The sequence below is a fragment of the Rhinopithecus roxellana genome, chromosome 15 (assembly GCF_007565055.1).
Source record: "Rhinopithecus roxellana isolate Shanxi Qingling chromosome 15, ASM756505v1, whole genome shotgun sequence".
NCBI classification, from domain to species: Eukaryota; Metazoa; Chordata; class Mammalia; order Primates; family Cercopithecidae; genus Rhinopithecus; species Rhinopithecus roxellana.
In genome coordinates, this window is record NC_044563.1 from 81,367,589 (window position 1) to 81,388,425 (window position 20,837).

The 20,837-nt window shown below is 38.0% G+C and overlaps 1 protein-coding gene across 7 annotated transcripts in view; it reads left to right on the forward strand.

The window, feature by feature from the left end:
- The window catches only part of TBCEL (tubulin folding cofactor E like), a 72,611-nt gene extending 57,471 nt beyond the window's left edge, over positions 1–15,140 (forward strand). For 6 of the 7 annotated variants that reach the window (XM_010357004.2, XM_010357002.2, XM_030918340.1 and 3 more), the window contains one exon: positions 11,141–15,140. In XM_010357004.2, the coding sequence (XP_010355306.1) occupies positions 11,141–11,459 (319 nt within the window). In that variant the 3' untranslated portion in view covers positions 11,460–15,140. The remainder of the gene's footprint in view (positions 1–11,140) is intronic. The other variant, XM_030918341.1, reaches the window with a different exon arrangement.
- Positions 15,141–20,837: the final 5,697 nt, after the last annotated feature.

Genomic DNA, 20,837 nt, shown 5'->3' on the forward strand with positions numbered 1-20,837 from the left:
ATGCATGATTACAGTATGTCTCTCTGTCTTCCAATGCATGATTACAGTATGTCTCTCTGTCTTCCAATGCATGATTACAGTATGTCTCTCTGTCTAGGCCTTCTCTGATTTCTTCCACTAGCATTTTGTAATTTTCAACATAGAAGTCCTATACGTCTTTTATTAGATTTATGCCTAATTACAGTCATGTGTTGCTTAATGACAGGGATACGTTCTGAGAAATGCATCATTAGACGATTTTGTCATGTGAACATCATAAAGTATACTTACATAAACTTAGACAGTATAGCCTACCACACACCTAGGTTATATGATATAGTTCATTTTCCTATATGGTATAGGATATAGATTGTTTTGTTTTGGCATATGGGTACCAGTTACTCCAGCAATATTCACTAGTAAGACTATCCTTTTTCTGTTGAATTGATTTTATACCTTTGTCAGAAATAAACTAATCATATAGGTGGCCTGTATTTCTGTATTCTGTGTTTATTGACGGATGTCTCTATCCTTTTGCCAGTACCACACCATCTTGATGACTATAGCCTTATGGTAACTGTTCAATTAAGGTAGTGTGGGTCCTTCAACTTTGACATTTTTCAATATGGTTTAAGCTGTTCTAATTCCTTGGCTTACATATAAATATTAGGGTATGCTTGTTGAAGTCTATGAAACATTCTTCTGGGATTTTGGTTAGGATTGTGTTGAATTTATAGAAGAATTTGGCCAGAATTTACATCTTAATAATATTGATTCTTCCTGTCCATGAACCTAGTATCTCTTTCCATTCATTTAAATATTCTTTAAAAAACTGGTGTTGTGTATTTTCCACATATGGATTCTGTACATATTTTGCTACATTTTATTTAAAGATTTCATGTATCTTGGTCCTGTTGTAAGTAGTACTGTTTTAAAATTTCAAATTCAGTTGTTCACTGCTAGGCATAGAATTACAATTGGTATTTGTAATTGGCTCTGTATTCTGTGGGCTTGCTAAATTTATTTATTAATGCTAGTAGATTTTTAATAAATTGTAGACAGTCATATTGTCTGTTACTTAGCACAGTGCATGTCTTCTTTTCCAACCAGTATGACTTTTTACATTTTTGTTGTTTTTTGGACCTTATTACACTGACGTGGACCTCCAATATAGTATTGGAATAGGAGTAGTGATGGCAAACACCCTAGCCTTTTTCCCTGTTTAGGAAATAATCATTCATTACACCACTAAAAGTGATGTTAGCTATAGGTTTTTTTGTTCATGACCTTTATTTGATTAAGGACATTTCCTTCTATTCTAGGTTTGCTGGAGCTTTTATCCTGAATGGGTACTGAATTTATTCAAATACTTCTTCTGCATCTATTGAAAAGTCTATACCATTTTTCTTGATGTATCAGTATAGTGAATTATATTAATTGCACTTTTAACCAGCCTTGAATTCCCAAGATAAATCTCACTTGGTCATGATGTATTATCTTTTCTTATATGTTGGTGAATTTGATTTGCTAATATTTTGTTAAGGATTTTTGTGTTTATGCTTATAAGGGACATTGTTGTATAATTTTCTTATAATGTCTTTGTCTTGTTTTGATATCAGGGTAGTGCTGGCCTCATTTTTGAGTGTTCTCTCCTTTTTTTTCTGGAATAGTTTGTATAGAACAGTGTTATTTTCTTCTAAAATATTTTGTAGAATCTATCAGTGGAGCCATCTGAGCCTGGTGTTTTCTTTGCTGGAGGTTTTAACTACGAATTGAATTTATTTAATGGACATATAGCATGATTCAGGTTATCTGTTTCTTCTTGAGTGAGCTTTAGTAGTTTGTATTTTTGAATGAATTCACCCATTTAATTATAATTGTTGAATTGAGTTATAATCGTTTTATTTAAGCATAAAGTTTTTCATAGTATTTGCTTATCATAAGCCTTTAATGTCTTTGTGGTCTGTGGTCATGTTCCCTCTTGTAGTTCCAGTATTGACATCATCTTTTCTTAATCAGTCCAGCTACAGGTTTATCAAATTTACAAACCTTTTTAAAGAACCAGCTTCGGGTTTTATGAGTTTTCTCTGTTTTAATTTTTACATTTCATTGATTTCTGCTCATATCTTTATTTCTTCCTTCTTCTTGCTTTGGATTTAATTTGCTTATCTTTTTATGGTGTTTTAAGTATAGATCATTGATTTGAGACTGTTCTTTTCTATTATAATATTTAATTATATAAATTTTCCTTTAAGCACTGCTTTAGATACATTCTATAATTGGGATTTGTTATATTTGAATTTTCATTGAATTCAGATATTTTCTAATTTATCTTGTGACTTCCTCTTTGACTCACTGGGTTATTTACAAGTATGTTGTTTATTTTCCAGATATTTTCCTTATCTTTCCAGGGATTTTCCTCATCTTTCTGTTAATTATTTCTAGTATAATTTCATTATAGTTAGAGAATGTACTTTGTACTATTTCAATTCTTTTAAAGTCTGTTGTGGTATATTTGAGGTACATTTTCAGTTTAGAATATGGTCTTTCTTGGTCACTATCTCATATGCACTAGAAAAAAATGTGTATTCTGATGTTGGTCGGCATGTTTTATATTTCAGGTATTTTATATCATTAACAGTTTTTTGCTGGTTTTATCATTTACTGAGAGGAGTGTTGATTTCTCCAATTGTAATTATGGGTTTCTTTATTTTTGTTGTTCTACCAGTTTTTGCTTCATTATTTCTTGTGTACATATCTGTTTTTAGATACATACGCATTTTGGATTGTTATGTCTTTCTGCTGGAGCTTGCCTCTCCCTGTCTAATGGTTTTGCCTCTAAGCAGCTCACCTACCTCCTGGTCCAGAACCAGCTCTTATAATGGAATTTGGAGAACTTGTCCTGCAATAATTACAGAGTTAGTGCCTATTCCTAGTCTTAAGCACCAAGTGATTTAATTCACTTCCTGGTAGTGGAGCTATCTCTTTATTCTTTTACTTATTAGAACCATTGCTCTACAAAGGTAGCCTTAGGCAATGGATCTGCACAAGTTTTCTTTTTTTCATCCTCATTTCATGCACAGCCTCTCATCACCCAGTTCTACCCCTACTTCAAGCAGGGAACCTGGCTCTAGTTCCCCTGCCTCTCATGAAGCACATTCAGTCTCCTTTGCCTTGTGTGACCTGAACTCCTTACTGCTTCTGCTGCTATAGATTTCTAGCCTGGAGGTCTTGTAGTTTTAGTTCTGTGATTTGTATTTCTGTTGAGTTTCTGGTCCATGGAGATGCTTATCATTTTTGAGCCTGGGCTATATATCTTCTTAGATTTCAACCTTTTTACATTTTATCAATTTTTACTCTGCGTCTGGAGCAAAAGTGCAACATATTGATAAATGTGGTTTACAATCATTCTTTTAACTGCTGTATGGTATTCTATCATATGAATAGAACACATTCTATTTATCCATTACTAGATGATTTTTGATAACACTTGAATTTAAGAAATAATGAATTGAAACAAATGTAGTTCCGTGACATAAGCTCTGTTGAAAAACTAAATGGAAAATACTAAATTCACTTCAAGATACTTTGCTATATGTGTGAAAGGTGACATTAAATAATTCTGGAGGTAGGTGAATTGCAGATTTTTGCGGAAGACAAGTGGGAAACATCTATGGCTTCAGGTAAGTGGAATGAGCTCTGTGGTGGAACTCATAAAAAGAAAAGAGTGTTCAGGAGTGAATTTTTAGAACTACCCAAGTATAGGTGATAATAAGAGAGATGAGAACCCTTGAAGAGAGATTGAATGGGGACATTTGAAATGTAGGAATGAGAAAATAATTTCTAGAACAATATGCAGCAAACCACTAAGATGATGAAACTAAAACAGTGATAGTCTCAGAATAACACCTGAGTTCTAATCTCCACCCTTCCGTTCACTAGTTATGAGGCTTTAGGTTAACAAACTGGGTCTCAATTTTTACATCTGTAAAGTATGTAATAGATGGTTTCTAGGATTCCTTCTACCTGTAGAATGTGATGCTTATGTGTTTTAATAAGTGGAATGTTGGTGACCTTGAGAAAACCTTGAGTAGGTTGTCAAGTCCCAGTTGTAGAATGTTAAGGAGGTTTCTTTGATGTCCCAGGATATGATGCCACACAGAAGTGAGAAAGCATACTATAGCAAGAGACATTAGATAACAGCAGTCAGAAGATGTTTTGAATGTACTTTTGAATCCCTCCCAGTGCCTTGGGAAACAAACTCAATAATTTTTTTTTTTTTTTTTGGAGACGGAGTCTCGCTCTGTCACCCAGGCTGGAAGTGCAGTGGTGCAATCTCGGCTCACTGCACCCTCCACTTCCCCAGTTCAAGCAATTCCCCTGCCTCAGCCTCCTGAGTAGGTGGGATTACAGGCGTACACCACCACGTCTGGCTAATTTTTTGTATTTTTACTAGAGGCGGGGTTTCACCATGTTGGCCAGACTGGTCGCAAACTCCTGACCTCAGGCAATCCACCCACCTCGACCTCCGAAAGTGCTGGGATTGCAGGTGTGAGCCACCACACCTGGCCATATTTTTCTTTTAGTTAATTAAACTTCAAGGTTTAGTTTAACCAAGTGAACCATCTGGGATTTTTCATGTTTTATTTGTTACATTTCTTAAAAAAAGAGATGCATGTATTAGGGATTTATTTTGAAGTAATACAGCATTACCTAAAGACTTCAGTTGATTCAATATTTGTCTGCATTTGAGGAATGATTGATTAACAGAATTGTTAACTTGAGACTACTACATAAGCTACCCATGAATACACCTCTAGACAGTTGTAAGGGATAAATAGAGTACTTCTGGGATATTTATGATCCCATTGTGGCATAGGCACCTGCAGAAAATGTAAATTCCCTTATGTTTCCCTAGGATGCTCCTAAAGATTGTGAATTTGGAGATTTGATGTCCAAATCTGAATGCTTTCTGCCATTGGAAAGTCCCTGATTCTAGACAGAGTTTCATTTTACAATTTCCTAAAAATTATGTAAAATATATACTGTTTAGGGTCATTTATAAGGCTAACCAAACATGAGAACAAACTAATGTTTGTTTTAGGTTTTATAGTAAATAGAAACACAGACTAAGACATATGGCAGGAACCTGTAGTCTTTTTCAAGTAGTATACCACATCTTCCTATTCTAGAGTCATATATGACTGAATTGTGATTGAGGAAATGCCCCCAGGTCTTGGGAATCAAGAGTGAGGATTGGCAAGATGGAGAAACAGGCATACCTCTCCTAAAAATGACCACTGTGCTACTAAAATCTGCTCTTACGTAACATTAGACAGGTGTGCCATGGACCAGGACCTGAGTGTATGAAGGTTTGCTTATTTGCACTGGGAGTAGAGCTAGCCTGGTTCCACCGCAGATGGCTTCATTCTCTCTTCCTCTCTTTGTTAGTATCACCTTCAACCCCACTCTGCTGGTAGCCTGATTTCTAACTGCTTATGATTCAAAGACCCCTAAAGTTGAAAGAAGCTTTTCTCTCAGTGGGTGTTTTTATTTAACAAGAAGGGGGAAAAAAACACACCAGTTTGCCTGTGGGTGGTATTCTTCACAGGGTTGCAGCCAGCATTTGGTTTCCATTTATCACTGTCAGTTGCCCACGTGGTTATGCTGGCCTTTATGCTGTTTGTAGTAAATTTTGTTTTACTTGTGATTGGCCATTTTCTGTTAGAAGGTCATGGTGGAAAGGACCAGAGAACTTCTGAATATGGCATACTTTACATTTTAGCATTTGATGATTGTAATACATCCTTATCGGTAATATTTTCCAAAGTAGATTTATTTACATTTTGCCCACTTCAGAAGTGGGGCTTATGAATATTAAATACTTGTTAATAGTCAGATGAAGATACTGACTGGTAGAATATAAATCGAAATCATTAATTTCAGAGAATGCTTAGTCAGCAGAAACCATCTACCTCTTCAGAGTATACTTGAGGAAGATGTTGGAACTCATGCTAAGAAAAGCTCAGGTGTACAATGCATGCAGTATAGTCCAGTTTGGATGGACTTTTGGATAATGAATAAAATATATAAGTTGAAAGACTAGGACAGAATTGCTTTCTGAAATTTACTGGACATTTTGTAAAATCATGATTGCTTATATTTACTAATTTTTCCTGCTTAAAGATAAGTGGAAAATAAGAAAATTGGGAGAAAACAGATTATCTTGAAACCATGATTTTTATTTATGTAGCTTTTAAGGGAACATATTCAGTATGTATAGTGAATCACAACTCTAGTGCTCTTGCTTCTTTTTTATTTAATAGTGAATATTTCTCAAAGCCCACATCCAAAGCCTAACCCATCTATAAAAGTCTGCTGGCCTTACCTATAAATTAATAAATAAACATTGATTTTAAGATTTTAACAAGTAGAAAGGAAGGTGCAGAAAATGGTAATGGTGACGACACAAAATAAGGTTGGAAAGTTATGAAGGAACCAGATCATGAAGGGCTTTTTATGCTTACTGTATGCGTTTTCTGTTGCTGCTATAATAAATTACTATAAACATAATGGCTTAAAGCAATACCTACTTAGTATTTCACAGTCCTGTGGGACAGAAGTCTGGGCACAGTGTGACTCAGCTGAGTTCTCTGCTTAGGGTCTCACAAGGCCAAAATAAATATGTCAGCAGGGCTATTTTCTGTATCAGAGGTTCTGGAGGAGAATCTCTTTGCAGATACAGTCAGAATGGTGGCAGAATTATCTTCTTCTTATACTTTCCATGTGTGCCATCTTCAAACCAGCAATGGTGTGTCAAATTCTGGTGCTTTGACTGTCTCTGACTTCCTCTTTTGCTACTAGTTGGAAACTCTGTTTTTGAAGGCTCATATGATTAGATTAGGCCTACCCAGATATGGGAGCCAAAATTCTGCCTACCACAATCATGTTGAAGAGTTAGGACTTTATTTTGGTGGGTGTTATGTGATTTTAAGTAGAGGAGTGATGGGATACAATTTGTGCTTTATAACAAACCCTGTGGCTATCATAAAGACAAGGATTGTCTTGGGGCCACCCTGAGATCATGGAAAGCCATTAGCTTTTTTAAGAAGAAAGGGATTTCAAACAGTGAATAAGGTGCTTACAAAATCTGTGGAAGGGCTGGAGGAGCAGACTTAGGCCTCCTCTCTAGGATTGACTCTAGAGTAGTACCATGGAACTGGCCCACCAAGGGCACTGCTCACCTTTGTAAGGAATCAAGTAAAGGGAAAATTCACAAGCTGCTGTCCCTGGTGCTGATCACATCACTTTGTGATCTGGAGATCAGCAAGCTGCTGCTGGGGTCTTTGACTCTAGAAACAGACTGCTTGAACTGTGTGATCTAGTCATTTGGAAGCCTCTACCCAAACTGTTTCCACACGATATCTACTAGATCTACTGCCTCTCTCCAGGGCTGTGATTGATAGAAGCTAAATCTCATTGGCAAGAGAGTGTGGGAAATGTATTTTTCGGCTTTTCCATCTTGGAAATACGGGAAGGCCTACCAGGAGGAGGTTGAAACAGATATTGAGAAAGCTCATCTAGTTTATGCAGACACAAAAAATTGTAGCAATCTAGGTTATTAATTATAGTGGCCTGAATTTATAAGGTGAGTGAACAAGAGAAATGCAGATAGATTCATGGGATATGTGGGAAGATGAGTGGGATGTGGTAATTGATTGAATGAGAGAAGTAGAGAAGAGATAGGAGAGAAATAAATAAGAATGACTGTCCGCTTTCTGGCTAGGATAATTAGATAGTTCCCAGTGCCACTTACTGAGATACGAAAGACTAGAAGAGAACACGGTTGGGGAGTGGCAGTTGTTTTTGAACACGTTGATTTGAGAAAACTAAGACTTCAGAGTGTCTGAATTTATAGGTCATTTAATTTTTAGATATACTTACCCATTTATGGAAGATAGGCTAATTTCTGAATGTAGGTCATAATTTTGTGTACAAATATGTTTATGGTTGAGATTAATTCAATTGGCTATAATGTCAAGTATGAATGAGTCTAGGAGTATACAGTTGTTACTGTGTTTTAGTTTTATATTTAAATAGATTCAGAGCTTATCCCTAGTTTTTTAATCTCAGTGTTGAGTAGTGGGGTTTTGTTTTTGTTTTTTACCAGAAGGACTCATGGTGCTCTATTTCTTAAGTTATTTCTCATTTTAGAATATCTGCTTATTAAGTTTATTTCTGAAAAAAAAATGTGGTGCCTTAGTTTATTTTGTGTTGCTGTAACAATACCACAGACTTGGTAATTTATAAAGAAAATACATTTGTTTCTCAGTTCTGCAGGCTAGAAAATCCAGTATCAGGGTGCCAGCATCGGGCTATGGCTTTCCTGCGGTATTATCCATGATGGAAGGAGGAAGGACAAGAGAGCAAGAGAGGGCTGAACTCACTTTTACCGGGATAACTAGCCGACTCCCTCTCTAACACCATTAATCTCTTTATGAAGCCCTTGTGACCTAGTCGCCTCTAAAAGATGCCCCCGTCAACACTGTTGCACTGGGTAGTAAGTTTCCAGCACACGAGCTTGGTGAGGGGGGCACATGCAAACCAAAGCACTAGGTTAGGTATGATATTTTGGGGCCGTTCTTTCTAATGCATTTGTTTGGGTCTGTGTTGGCGGTGGTTTGCTCTTCAGTTTGTTTCTTTAGCTCTGCAGTCTCCATTTGCATCTCATTCTACAGTTCATTTATCTTTGAGTGCTGGTTTTATATGCAAGTACTTAGTAATTTCTAGACTTTTGAGTTTTGTGGAGTGTTTTCTTTTTCTTCAGTTGTGTTTTCTTTCAGATTGAGTTCTGCCTCTGTCTTTTACTTATTGTGTGTTCCTCTCCTTTATTCTTTTTGCTGTGGTATGTGCTCTGTTGCTATTTTGTGTCTCATCATCTTGCTTGTGCTTGAAGTGGTCACTTCTCTTCATGTCATCTCTTGGCTGAAATGCAGTATGAGTAAATTCTCTTTGAACACTTTGACATTGTTTCTTTTGTTACTCCTAGGCAAAATATGAGAGCTAGGGTATTACAATTTTACTTTTCTATAGTCTGAAGGTAAAACATCTCTAGACTTGGGTTCAGTTCTTATTTGACCACTGGGTTCTGCTGTCTTTTCTGAGATTTTGTTAAATTTTCATAACCTAGTTTCAGTTATTTGAACGCATATACTAGGATATGGGGTGGAGAAAAGATACCCCTAGACTTTGAATCATCTTACCTTTTCAGTTTAGAGGCTTGGAAAATTTCAAGTCCTGGCAGCTTTGTGTTTGTTTGTTTTGCTCTGTTTTATTTTGTTTGCCTTTGCTAAAATCCTGACATCCTGAAGTCCCACCTAAGTAGATTTCAATCATTCATATATATATATATATATATGCATTTTTTTTTTTTCTGAGACAGAGTCTCACTCTGTCACCCAGGCTGGAGTACAGTGGCACAATCTCAGCTCACTGCAACCTCCACCTCCCAGTTCAAGTGATTCTTCTGCCTCAGCCTCCTGAGTAGCTGGGACTATAGGCACGCACTACCACGCCTGGCTAATTTTTTGCATTTTTAGTAGAGACAGGGTTTCACCATGTTGACCAGGCTGGTCTCGAACTCCTGACCTCGTGATCCACCTGCCTCAGCCTCCCAAAGTGCTGGGATTACAGGTGTGAGCCACCGTGTCCAGAAATCTTATATTTTTTAATGGGTGTGTGTGCTTTAAAATAAGCTTCAGAGCAGCAGTAATATAATGTAAATATTTTTATTTGTTTATGAACGTAGAATTTACAAAGTGTTTACTCATTTGGTATTTTATTTAGTTCTTGTGACTGTCTTATACAGTAGGAAGGGCAGAAATTATTCCTAATTTTACTATTGAGGAAACTGAGATCCAAAAAGACAGTGAGTTGCCAAGTCACACAGCTAATTATAAAATGGAGTCAAGACCCTGAAGACAGAGCCAGGGCTATTTTTAGCATTCCCTGTTATTCCACTTGTTGGAAATGATTACTTCCATCTCTAAGCACAGCAATCTTTTTTTTTTTCTTTTAAGAGATGGGGTCTCGCTATGTTGTCCATGCTGGTCAAACTCCTGGGCTCAAGTGATTCTTCCCCTTGGGCTTCCCAAGGTGCTAGGATTCCAGGTGCAAGCCACCATACCTGGCCACACTGGTCTTACTGTATGTTTAATGCACCCACAAACCTTATTATGACACTGATTTTAACTGAGTTAAAGCTGAAAGTGGTGTGGAGGAGGTAGGGGGATAATTTTGTGTGACTTGTATTCTGATCCTTAATTAAAGTGACTTCACTGTATCTTGGTTTTAATAAAACTAATATTAATTTTTTTCAACATTTTTTCCCTTTCTGATATATAGGAAACTTGTGAGTGTCCCTGATAAAATCAGATCTAGATCCTCCAGGGCTGGCAGTGCAGACAAAATTTTCTCTATGGGAAACATGACCTTTGTGGGCCCTATTCTCATCTCTGTAATTCACTTTCCTCTTGGTGTCTTTTGCTCTGTATTCCTTCCTTGATCAAGAAACGTGTATCCCTTATTTACCACTTTTTTCCAAGAATGTATTCTTGATTCTTCCGTAAATTCTGTGTATTACACCTGAAATTAGATTGGAACATTCAAACAAGGCATCTCTGAAAGAGTTAGGTTAATTGCTAACATACAACTACATGCTTTTCTTTATAAATTATGGCTTCTCTGGGCCTCAGAAACTGCTGGCCTCCTTCCATCTTTCCATCTATTCCCAAGAGAATAGATATCTGCACTTCTTGATGATGACATCCAAGAAAGCAAGTTCTACAGAGAGATTGGACTTCTATTTTTTTTATAGTGTCTACTTTTCTAGGTTCCATTTTATCCTAAGCCTATTCTTATGTAATCATTGATTAACAGTAGGCATAGTGACCATCTTCAGGAAAAATGATTTCCCGGTTTTACAGTGGCCTCCGTAGGGCACTCATATTAGGTCACAGAATGCACAGTAGTCATAATGATAGAGTAAGATTTTTTAAAGATATTGAGCCTAGTAATATTGTTTATCTGTAGTTGGGAAGAAGTCCATAGTACATGTGCTAGTAGTTTAAGCTGACAGTGTTGTTGTTTTTAATCCTTCTAGGTATCATGAACTGATCACAAAATATGGGAAGCTGGAGCCTTTGGCAGAAGTGGACCTAAGACCCCAGAGCAGTGCAAAAGTAGAAGTCCACTTTAACGATCAGGTGGAAGAAATGAGCATTCGTCTGGACCAAACAGTTGCAGAACTAAAGAAACAGTTAAAAACTCTGGTACAGTTACCCACAAGCAACATGCTTCTCTACTATTTTGACCATGAAGCACCCTTTGGCCCAGAGGAAATGAAGTACAGCTCTCGGGCATTGCATTCCTTTGGCATTAGGGATGGAGATAAAATTTACGTGGAATCCAAAACAAAATAACCTCTACCAGCCTTGTGAAAATGTACACATAAGGACTTGTTGCAGGGCATTTGTTTTTAATGTGGTTTTCTTTAGGAGGGAGAAGGTTGTTTTTGTTTTGTTTTGTTCTGTTTAGGTTTGGGAGGGATTTTGTATATTTTTGCCCCTGGAGTGGGTAGGGGCCATTTTTGGTATTTTCTACCACAGATTTACTTGGCTCAGCCAGTGGAATTGGCCACATTTCCAGTGTATGTGCCCTCTGTAAGGAAAGATGACAAAGAAATCACCGACTTCTTACTGTGTTCACTGGGATTTGCCTGCCACCTGGTTATCATTACTGTTGGGTGCACTTGTGAAGATAACATGAACAGTGCAGCCTCTTAGAAGGGTCTCCTAGAGAATTTAAATGGGGAGACAAGGAATCTTCACAGGAAGGGCCAGAACTTCTCTCTCCCGGTTCTTCCTTCCGCTACCCTCCCTCCTTGGCTTTTTTGGTTCAGTTCCATTTTTTTTTCATTTTGATGTGTGGTTTACCTAATAGTTTTGTTCTGTTCATAATTCTTATTTCTCAACCTGGGTGATTTTTGTTTTGTTCTCATTTCTCCCTTTTGAAATAATTGAAAGTGTTTTAAGCATTTTTCAACCTGATTCTAATCTCAGGTACGCAGTAAGAAGCTATAACTCTGTTAGAACCTCGAAGAAGAATAGATGTAGAGTGAAAACTCCAGGAAAACTTGCAGTTATTCTGGAAGCACCGGCAGAACAGTCTGATCTCTTTGTATGTTACTCACTCACTTTTAATGTCCCTTGTACGTTATGTCAGCCATTATTTTCATAACGTGAAATATGTCAGATTCTAGAGGTCTTCTGTTTTTGCTTATTGAATGTATTTTCTCATGTCTTTCTTTTTCATTACTTTAAACTATTGGGAAATGAGGCCTGACTTTATAAATAATTCATTAGAGTCCTGGATAAGTGCACCAGGAGAGTTGAGAATTAGCTCACAAACTGTCTATGCTGTGTGTGGGGAATGAAGTTGGGGAATGTGGGGGAAGAGCTTATGACTTTCCCACCTGTGTCATCCATTCGAAGACCTTGCTCTTGCACTTTGCATTAAAAGTGGGAAACATTAATCAAAGGGAGCTTTTATGCCCAGGTTTTCCCTGGGGCTTTGTGATGTAATAATTGAACAATTCTTTTGTTTTACATTTCAATTTAGTTGCCTCATAGAAGTATAACTGCCCAATCTATGAGTAAAGTATAAGTGTCAAAACTTCACAATTGCCTCCAAGTCATATTTTTTGCAGAAGCACATTTAAAGCACTTTTCTGTAAAAGCTAGTTCCTTACCTACTTGGAAATCTTTTTGTTTGTTCTTCGATTCCTTTGTTAATCAGATGTAATCCCTTTCTTTAATGTGTATTTTTCTCAGTCCACCATGTTTATGGATGGGAAGCTTGAGAAATACAAGTGTGTAAGTGAAGTATTTTTCAAAGAATGCAGTTATCTGATTGCATTTGACCTTTTGACCTTTGTTACATAATTCCACCCCTCCTACAAATTTAATTTTTTTATGAAATTTTTAGGTGACTCTTGTAAAATCTTCATGTATGAGGAGTTGTGTTTATTAATGCTACTTTTTAAATTTTCCTGTGCCATGTGGCAGATGTTTATTCTCTTAATGCACTTCAGGTTTGCTATCTGTAAAGCCTTTGACCCAGGCCTACTGAGTCAAATCTACATTCAGTATAACATTAAAGGTGGAAACCAAAGGGTTTGAGAAAGATGAATAAGGCCTATTCTCCTTCTGCTGCAGACATTATCTTTCAAAATCATAAAAATGAGCAATGGAGATCCAGGCTGAGTATAGACAAGAATAATTATTTTGCAAACATATTTTCCTGACAGACTTTTGGTAGGAAAAAAGTATGGCAACAGTGTCATGAAGATTGAAACTGTAGGTGCTTTGTGTATGTATGCATGAGTGCGGACGAGTTTGAGAGAGAAACAGTGTAATTGAGCCCCAAGCTTTTGTCCGCCTGGGAAACAGATGCATTCTTATTTTTTGAAGTTGTATGACCCTGGACTGTCCCACAGCAGAAGGCAGAACAAACACTTATGTTATGCTTTAATCATAAGTGGAATGGTCACAATTAATAAGATATTTTATATATGGCAAAGTTTTATGAAATGCTTTTTTACTATTAGAGACCTGTTTCTTCTGTTACTACAGAACACAGTGTTTATCAACTGCGGGCATAATTCTTTTATTATACAGTTGCATGTAAAGGGAGCTTCTCATTTAATTCAGTGAATATGGGTATTTTTACGGCATTGTAATTGATGGTTTTAATAATTGCTGAATAATTTTTGATTAAGAGAAAAATGTAATACAATTACTGGTCTTTTAGAGTTACAGGACAGAAGTTAATGCAAAAAGCTATTTGAGCATGTGTACTTATAGATTCATTTGGGTGGCTGAGTAAAGATGCTGCTTTTGAAATAAAATTGGTGCTGTGTAGACACTTGTAACCAAAATTATTTTTATAACAGGACTAAAAGAAGGAGAGAAGAGACCATGGACCTTTGAGTTTACATGTTATGCCTAATTGATTGTCTGCAGCTTATCTGTATTTTAATATTGACTTTGCCCAGATTCAGTGAGAGCATATTATTGACATTATGAGGCAAAATGCTGTCATAGCCAGTATTACTGATATGTTGCTACAGGCACAATGTATAGAACATATCTTTTCTAAAATAGGAATTATTTCCAGTTATGAAAAAGGAAAAGAGTAATAAAGAAAACCAAATCAAAGCCAAGGGATCTTTTCTACGTGTGGGTGAATGGCTGCTGAAGTCACAGTAGAAATCAATTTTTGAATTTGAATTGTTGAAATATCCTAGATTGCTTTAAAGGAAAAAATCCAGTCATATATCTTTTTCTATTATTAAGTTTTTGCAACCTTTTGCCACCGTTGCCATAAATACGTAAGAAAGCAGCAGGTAGTATAAGCCCCTTGTTATTAAGACCTTTCAGTTAATATTAAGGCCAAAATGTAACTTGAGCTAGGTATAACAGGACTGAATGCTACAGTGTTTTTAAAAATTTCGCTTATTTTTAAAGAAAGGAAAATTCAGTTCTAACCAGATGTTCCAGCTGTGTTGCTCAACCAGCAGTGGTAGGAGCAGAGAGCACTTGCACTACGAGCTGATCACCATTTGAGGCGTGCAGCTGATAGCTGTTACTAACGCACATGTGAGTGTAGCTTGCTGCATGAAAATGCTAGGCTCTAGGGCATGTAAAACATGAATACAGAATACTAGATTGTTCCAAGTAATGTCATTTCTGTTTATGAATTTGATTTTTCCCTTCATTTCATGTCAAATTGAAAATGCAAACAAACTGCTTTCAAGAACACCCAGAAGCTATCTGTGTTACCAGATGTGTTGTGAACACTCAACTATTTTTCATAGGTGCTTCCTTGAAATATATGTCCATTGTAGTGGTGGAGAGGGACTGGACTCTCTCAGGCTCTTTACTTGCCAGTTGTCTCCTGCAGTTAATGGAAATATATATATATATATATATATATATTTTTATTTTAGAATATAATTTAAACATGAAGGTCTATTCTTTGCATTTTTTATTAATATACATATATAGATAATCTTTAAAAAAATTAAAATTCAAGTCCATTTTCTCTTTGTGTTCTGATTTTTTTTCTGGAGTGTGGGGTCGAGGTATATATTTTTTTATATAGCTAAAAATATTCATTGGTTCTGTGGTTGAGTTCTCTGGAGGATTGGCCCAAACTAGTAAAAGTCTGACCATTTTGACAAATTTAATTGGAATTTGCCAGAGTTGAAAACTGCAAAACAAAGATTCATAAGAAACGTGTTATTGCTTTTCTGTTAGCAAAATCTTATACTTCTGACATGCTCTTTATACTGCTTTTTTATCCTTTGAGGATAAACTCTGTCTTAAGATATTTGGCATCACCTTTCATGAGTAAGATTGAAAAATCTCATTTGTTGAAATTAAAATTTGCCAGTTCTTATTCAGGGGCTACTTTTTTCCTTAGAAAAATAGTTTTTTATATGTATTAGAATTTTGTACGTTTGAACCCTGCTTGCTTATCAATAATTTCTTGGTAAGCCATTATGAATTAACCTTGCACCAAGGATTAAAGTCTAAGGACTGTACTTTATTTCTGTATTTAAGAGACAGAGTTCATTCACTTCTCTTTCAATGCCTCAGAAATACATAAGTATCATGACCTGTTTAAGATTATTCTGCCTGCTATTCAAATTTCAAAGAACTGTAATTTAAGCCTCTGTACTACGTTTTATTTAATTACTATTTAGTGTGAGCTTCTCTGAGTACCTGCAAAGTAGACATGTATCAAGACATCCAGTAACTATTGGACTGGAAAATACCGTGACTTTCTCTAGTTATTAGAATGCATTTAAAACAAGAAGGTTGGCTTTTGAAGTCACATTTCTCTTTCAGTTCTTCTCTGGAAAAGAAGTTCCTATTTGGTCTTTACAACAACCCTTCCTACGAGGTTGACACTCTTATCTCCATTTTCTTACTAGTGAGGAAATTGATGCACAGATAGGTTAAGTAATACCAAAAGTTACATGGCTGGTAAATGGCAAGACCAGGATGCAAACCCAAGCAGTTTGGTTGCAGAACCCATGCACTGACAGCTGTACTGTAGTGCTTACTGCTAAAGTTCCCCAGCACACACCTTTATTGTTAGTCTTCCTTTTCACTGAAAAACTAAAATGAGATGTCCTCAATATCCATTTACTAAATTGATTGGCTCTGTAACAGAGTCACTGATGTGGCTGATAGCTCTAGATCCAGACTGGAATTTGCCCTCATACCATTTCCAGAATTGTGAAATTGTGGTTGGGACATATCTGTTGTCCTCCCTTCTCCTCTGAAATGCCCTATTGGACACAGGATGGGTGTTACTCACAATAATAAATGAACAAGTAATGTGACCCAAGAAGACTGATGATTTGTTTTTTAACCTCGGGACACTCTAGAGCCCTAAAACTGGTTTCAGCAGATAGCCAAAGGTGAGAGAGATCACTCAGTTCCAACTCAGACTTTTATCAAGGAGGCATCATGTTCCAAGTGAACTTAAAATGGGCATTTATTGAGGAAAAACAATAATTTATGTTCCAGGAGCCTTTATCAAAGGTTTTGTTCTTGGAAAGGATGAGGCAGTCACGCTACTGTTCCTCCTTAAAATTCAAGAGAGAGCCTTGTAAAGAATATAAATATTACTTTAAAAATAGAGGAGACAGCTTTTCTATTATGGTCTGCAAGATCTAGATCTGTTTAAAAAAAAAAAAAAAAGACAATGCAATTTCAGTTCATCAGACCATTCTGACTTTCCATCCTTGAATGCTTCTTAGTCACCTAAGTAATACAATTAAGGTGTTAAATAAATAAGAACGAGACTCTGGGAAGCAGGCATCAAATAATACAGACTAGAGAGAAAAATGTTTTCTGAAATATTTGATTATTTGAGGGCAGATGTAAGCTTTATTCCATTGTTAGGGAATACAACTAGGACAATAGGAACTGTTTTGGTTGTGTTAAAATTTTGATTGCTTTAAATCTGAATTTCATTTTTCCATTACCTCATGCATTTCGAGGATCCTGTTATGGACAACATTACCATTTTCAGGGAGAATGTAAATATAGCCTTAGATGTAATCACCTTAATGAGCTAGATCTAGGAGGTTAGACACTATTCAATCAGTGGATAAGTGGTAGAAACAACTGCATTACAGAACTATCTGGACTCCATGGTCGTTCATACAGTGAAGCAAAACAGTTGTACAGGGCTTGTAAATTTATCAGAGACACCAATGTCACATATTCTGTTGTCCAGGAAGCAGATGCTAAGGTGGAGTTGGGAGTGCAGAAAGTTTGTTGGGGAGTAACACCTGTGAAAGAACGGGGACGAAGTAGGGTTGAGCAAGATGGACCATCAGACCATGCTATAGACCTAAATCAGTCAGCCCAATAGGATGCTCTGGAGCAAAGATTCTCCATTAGACGAGTCCTGCCTTGGCCAGAAATGGCGAGGGCCCTTTACCAATGCTTTTCTCAATCATTGATACAGGAGTGCTTCAAGAACATAACCTCAGCTTGAACTGATACAGATGCTAAAGGAGCCAACAGTTGGAAGCTGTCAGCTAACCTTACACCTTGTAGCTGGAAATCATCCTTTTTCTGAGGGTGGGTCTGAGTTTTGCATCTTAGTGTCTGCCACAGTCCACTCCATGCAATGTGTAGATCCAATTTTCCATCCATGATCAATGGCAGCTCCTCTAGGGCTCTGGTAGGCCTCTCCATCTGAGAGGAAACTTAGAAGAGGGAGGCTAGGAAAATGGCTTAAAACCCCTGTCGCTGCAGTTGATTTCAGAGTGACAACTGGTACCCACTCTCTCCCTCTTCCACTATCCTTAGAACCCCTTGGCTTTTGTTTCTCTGGTCTCAGTGGCTTACCTGGTGGTTTCACTCAAACCTTAAACCTTCGTTCCTTGTAGTCTGAGTCCTTCGTAACCATATGCTGATCAGACTAGGGTTGCTACACTTGTCCATCACAGTCTAATTGGGTAAGGGAGTACCAAGAGGCACCAAAATTGGTCACCTGAGTGCCATATGTTATCCCTTGAACCCAATGTATAACAATAGCCCTGCCTCCTCCTGCTGATCAGAGTCAACTACTCCTAACGAGATGATGGTTCATATTCTTGCCTGCTAGTCTTTGCACACAAGGAGCCCAGTGTGTCCAGGCACCATTACAGCCCATAGCTTATCATTCAGCGGGACTCTTGCCATGTCCCCTGGTGAGAATGTACCCTCTTGAGGAACCAGGACTTCAAACTGTGTAGGCCAGAGATGAGGGGTTGGGGAGCACAAAGTCCCCCAGTAATCATTGGGAGTAATGGCAAGTAGGGCCACTCCTGCCTTCATACCTTGGTTCCTGGATCCATGTAGTCTTATTACTGGGGACACCGCACCCTATAAAGGTCTCTGACTCGCTGTGTACACAGTATCCTGGAGAAGAGCACCTCATCCTTGCATAATACTGTCTTCAGGGTGGTGCTTCACCTACTCCTTAAGCAATTTACTTCAATTCTCACCTACGCTGGCATCTTCCGCTCATACTATCGCTACTCCAACCAGTGAATCCCATTGCCGTGGGCTCACTCCCACACTTCCTTTTCCATAAAGCAGTTTCCCTAGTCAGATGCTATTTTGCATGGAATTCTATGCTTATGAATCAGGCATTCTGCAAGCCTTCCATTAGTGGTGCTGGCTGAGGCCCCTGGGCAAGAAAGGCATACCCATGTCCAGAATATGGCTCCATCCCTGTGGAAAAGAAGTGCTGACCCTTCCAGGATGAAAGGGGTCCAATGTGGTTATTTTGCCACCAAATGGCCAAATGGTCTCCCCAACAGTAACATACTGGGATTTCATCCTTGGTCTCTGTTATTTGCAGGTTGAACAGATTGAACATTTCAGATACCGTGGTAGCTAGACCAGCCTTGCTAAATGGAAGTTCGTGCTGTTTGACCCATGCATAATCTCCAATCCTGCTGCTGTAGCCACTTTATATATGCGCCCATCGGACCAACACTGACGAAGACTGCTTGACATCAACTGGCCGAGTCATTTTGTGTACTTGGTTGTTTAGTTCCTGTTTTGTAGTGGATGTTTTCTGGTAGGTGATAATATATGACACAAAGATCTTCAAACTTCATGTCCACCCTCATCTGTCTATCCAGGCCCCTTTGTCATTGATTTTCCCATCTTTTTCTTTCCGGGCCCTTGTCCAGCCAGCTATGTCATTCACCACTGCCTATGAGTTTGTATATATTCTAACCTCAGAACTCTTTCTCCTTTGACACAAAATACATGACAAGATATATCACCCAAAGCACTACACATTGAGAGGATGTTCTCTTATCATTGTCTTTCAAGGCCACTTGAATGAGGCTGTCACGAAGCCAGCCAGTGTCTGCTTTAGGCTTGCGCACACACATACCAATTGAGTCCATCCATGCACCAGGCTTAGGCTTCTTCCTCCTCCTCCATCTTGTCGTATTCACCTTCACACATATAGCCATATGTGTGATCTGGTTGGGGAGCAGGTACTGACACAACTATGTCAGGTGACATGGAGTCTGGACTACCTACTCAGGCATCTTACTCATGACTGGTCCCAGATACGTCATTTCCATCTTATGCTAGATTGCTACTGGGTCCACCTGACTTCATGACTTGGTGGGTCCAATGAGGTGTAGGTCTTCATGGGAAGTTCTAGATACATGACCACTGTCTCTTAGACAAATATTCCATCACACGGCCTAGTCCCATGAGAGAGCTGATTTTCAGAAGGTGTGTAATTCTTTGCTGCAGATGGCATGACCTTGCTCTGGAACTCCAGGGGCCTACGTGGTAGTTCTTCCACTGGGGTTTGCAATAAAGTCCACATTTCATCTTTTTCCACCAAACACACCTCCAGTATCAAAGGACCTACTGAACACATGGCCCAAGCAGCAGAGCTGCTTGCATCATAGCCTGGAGCTGCAATGGAATTCTTTTATGTTCTCAGACCGACACAAAACTGGCTTAATTTCATATCACCTGGAGCAATTTCTCTGGGTTTGGAACGTGTAGCCTCCAGAACCCGAAGAAGCTGACAAGAAAGAATTTCTTTGTAGACAGGCTACAAGATGCAGCAATTTGCCTTTTCCTTTGGAGGAGTTGTCCCAGCATGTTCCTGGCCACTGGATTCCTTACAACTTTACTGAAATAGCATCCCTGAATCTTTGTAGGATTTATCTTCCACCTTCTGGAGCCCCTGTGTGTTACTAAGGCGTCCAGCCTGCTGGCCATCTCTTGCCCATGGTGCCCGGTTTGTTGATGTTGTCAATACAGTGAATCAAGGTGATGTTCTGTAGTACCCAGATGACTCAGATCTCTTTCATTACAATATGAAAGAAGGTGGGAGACTTATAGCCCTGGGGCAAAGCTAGAAATACAGATATATATTGTTGTCTGTTCCATAAGATGTGAACTATTTTTGACCCTCATTCCAGATTCAAACAGGAAAAAAAAATGCATTTGTCAAATGAATGGCCACATATCACGTATCTGAAGCACTGCAGCTGCGATTGGTACTACCACTTGGTTGAACTTGGAGTAGTCCATAGCCATTCTCTAGGATCCATCCTGGCCAGTTCAATAAAGATATGGTAAGAGTTCACCACCCCTTTTCTTTAAGAGTGATACTAATGTTTACCATTCTCCCCACAGCCCAGGGTGCAATATTCATTTATATGACTACTTTAGCTGGAGTAG